The following is a 2,629-nucleotide window of genomic DNA, read 5'->3' as shown; positions in this document are numbered from 1 at the left end:
TTATATCACTATAGACTCATAGAGGTGTGAGCAGACTGCAGAGAGTGAATCGTCTTTTTTTTCATTTCCCACGTGAATCCAGGCATGATGATGGCCATCACTGACTATAAAAGATTATTATGTAAACACAGAATTTACACATGTTTGATGTTTCCTGTTTCACAGAACAGTTGTTTCGATTATTTTTAATTTTTATTTTATTTTAGTTTTAATGTATAAAATATAATTATTTTAAACTATCCCGCAATACGCACTGGTAAAGTACCGGTCACATTTTTCAACCAATAATGTACCGCTAATATACAAACTCTGTGGCAACGCCGAGTAAATCCTCTATACTTTTATATCTGTCTGAAAAATCACGCAACTGATGAGTGATGAGTCTGTGTGACTGTGTGTGTCAGTGTGTGTAGATTATACACTGCAATAAAGTTAAACGCACAGTGACAGGGTGAGGCGGAAGTATGCGCAATTGCGCGTTGTCGTCTGTTTGTATGACTAATAAAACTACGTGTGGAATTATAAGCAGCAGTGAGCAGTCTCTCGCTCCAGTAGAGAGATGAGTCGGATTTTCACTTTCATAAAAATACATAAATAAAAGTAGGGATGATTACATTACACTCGATACACTCTGAAACGTTACCGATACTTAAAGTCATGAACTAAATATAAAGTCGCATAGTTAACTTTCATTCGAACACATATTTGCTTTTAAATTAGACAATCAGCTAACCAGCAAGTAGAAAATTTGATTTCCTCCGATTCAAAACAATAGCCCAAATCATTCACCATGGGTCGCTCTTCGAAGAAAGATAAATCACAGTCTGCACCCCCTCCAGTCACGTATATGGTTACACCACCCGAAGAAGAAGAGAAACGAAAGCAGACCGATGCTAAAATAGCTCGCACACAGAAAAATGTGGATCAAGTATGTTTCTTAGCCTGTAGCAAGGGTGTGTATTAGACCTGCAGCGTACTATCACGATTCGATATGCTGTTTGATGACTGGTTGTATGTACTACGAGAAAGAAAAAAGTTGTAACTTTCTTGATGAGACTTTGTTGATGCAAGTTGACTAAAGGGTTGGTACTAGCACAAGCGATGTGAATATGCTTAGGATCGGTACATAAGAGCAGAAGAAGATAGTAGTTTTAAGACGGTAATTCCAGGTTCAGTTGATTTGCACTAATATTGTATTCACATGCTTGCAAACAGGTGGTGGATATAATGAAGGATAACGTAGAGAAGGTTTTGGAGCGCGATGAGAACATATCAAGTAAGAGTTGAATGTCCTATAACTTGAGTTTATGACTTTATTCCAGCTGTGAGTTCAGTATATCTTCAACAGTGAAAAATTTATTTACATGAAATACGCTCGCTTCAAACTAAAAACCAGATCTAGAGTCGCAATCGGAGAAACTACACGGCAGGACGAAAGCCTTCAAAAAAACAGCCAAGGATGTCAAGGTTTTGCATCGGTGAGTACGCTGATTTGTGTTTCTGAACTGTGTTTCTCAGTACGTATGTACAAGGTATCCCTGTTCTGTAGAAGCTTATTCGATTGCAGTTTATATACGTATCCGTATCACCACCCAGTTCCAGTTTCTAGTTCCATCCAGATTCATGATATGCATACAAAACAACTAATAGTATAAAGTCTCCGAATGCTTCAGCACACAACTCTAAGCGGTTCGTTTTGGCATGCATACTACCTGGAAAAGTCTGACGGCTGCTGAATGATCTTTGAGCATGGTCACACAAATAGCAACTCAAATTTCCTATTTTTTATATCTTCACAGCAACCGATACTGGAAGTGGGTGTGTCTGTTGATCAGCGTATGCCTGTTTGCCAGCCTGATCATCGTACTCGTCCTCAAACCCTGGAATTAGACACTAGTCTTCATTCGGACTAACCAGCTCGGCATATCTTAACGCGAACTTCGCGCCGAAACAACCTGAAAAGTGATACGGGCTATGTGCACATCGAGCACTTCATTGCAACATTTCCAAGCAAAGAGTATTACAAAATACGCATTCAGGCGAAGATTTGAAAGTCATACAGCAGTGGAAAAAATGCAAGCATCTACAAATGTATCTTTGCACATCACGAGTTACTTAAAGCATAATTTGGAGTACGCATTTCGGAGCTGATAAGACTCTATCTCCTCCTCTGCCAGCATGCAAAGTCCCAGCAAAACGCGATACATACTTGTATCCACATATGTTTTCGCAACGTAGGCCCGTCCTCTAAAAATCCTTCTGGGTACATGTATCCATCAACTTAGGGCATGTGCACCAAATGACAGGATATGTGAATGCTGCTACTAAAAACAAATTGTACATATAACGACCCTGTTCCGCGCTGCGTAGCAGAAAAAAAATAAAGATATGGTAGGCATACAAGGTGAATCTACATATGATCCAATTTTTTAAACAAATTGGTATATTCAAAACTACAAAGCGAAATCGCAAGACAGAATTTCATTTAATTATATATACATAAGAACAATATGTATATATATATATATATAAATGCGTTTGTGTGTGTGTGTATGTGTTGTAGGCATATTAATAATTATTCTAACTATGTATGTATGTCTGTCTGTATGTGTGTATGTATGTATGTATG

General features: G+C 38.2%; 1 protein-coding gene across 1 annotated transcript; it reads left to right on the top strand.

The window, feature by feature from the left end:
- Positions 1-575: 575 nt before the first annotated feature.
- Positions 576-2,409, top strand: SARC_14153 (hypothetical protein). Its single transcript, XM_014291713.1, has 4 exons — positions 576-928; positions 1,216-1,276; positions 1,397-1,478; positions 1,800-2,409. The coding sequence occupies exons 1-4, from the start codon at positions 791-793 to the stop codon at positions 1,888-1,890; spliced, it is 372 nt and encodes a 123-aa protein (XP_014147188.1). The 5' UTR covers positions 576-790; the 3' UTR covers positions 1,891-2,409.
- The last annotated feature ends 220 nt before the right edge of the window (positions 2,410-2,629 follow it).

The sequence above is a fragment of the Sphaeroforma arctica genome (assembly GCF_001186125.1).
Source record: "Sphaeroforma arctica JP610 unplaced genomic scaffold supercont1.4228, whole genome shotgun sequence".
Classification (NCBI taxonomy): domain Eukaryota; class Ichthyosporea; order Ichthyophonida; genus Sphaeroforma; species Sphaeroforma arctica.
The sequence above is the reverse complement of the archived record's forward strand: the minus strand, read 5'-3'. Positions and strand labels throughout refer to the sequence as shown.

Excerpts from the sequence above, each read along its gene's own strand:
- SARC_14153 (XM_014291713.1), top strand. The coding sequence starts at position 791 with ATGGGTCGCTCTTCGAAGAAAGATAAATCACAGTCTGCACCCCCTCCA. Across the intron at positions 929-1,215 it reads CACAGAAAAATGTGGATCAA|GTGGTGGATATAATGAAGGA; the intron begins GTATGTTTCTTA and ends GCTTGCAAACAG. Across the intron at positions 1,277-1,396 it reads GCGCGATGAGAACATATCAA|ATCTAGAGTCGCAATCGGAG; the intron begins GTAAGAGTTGAA and ends ACTAAAAACCAG.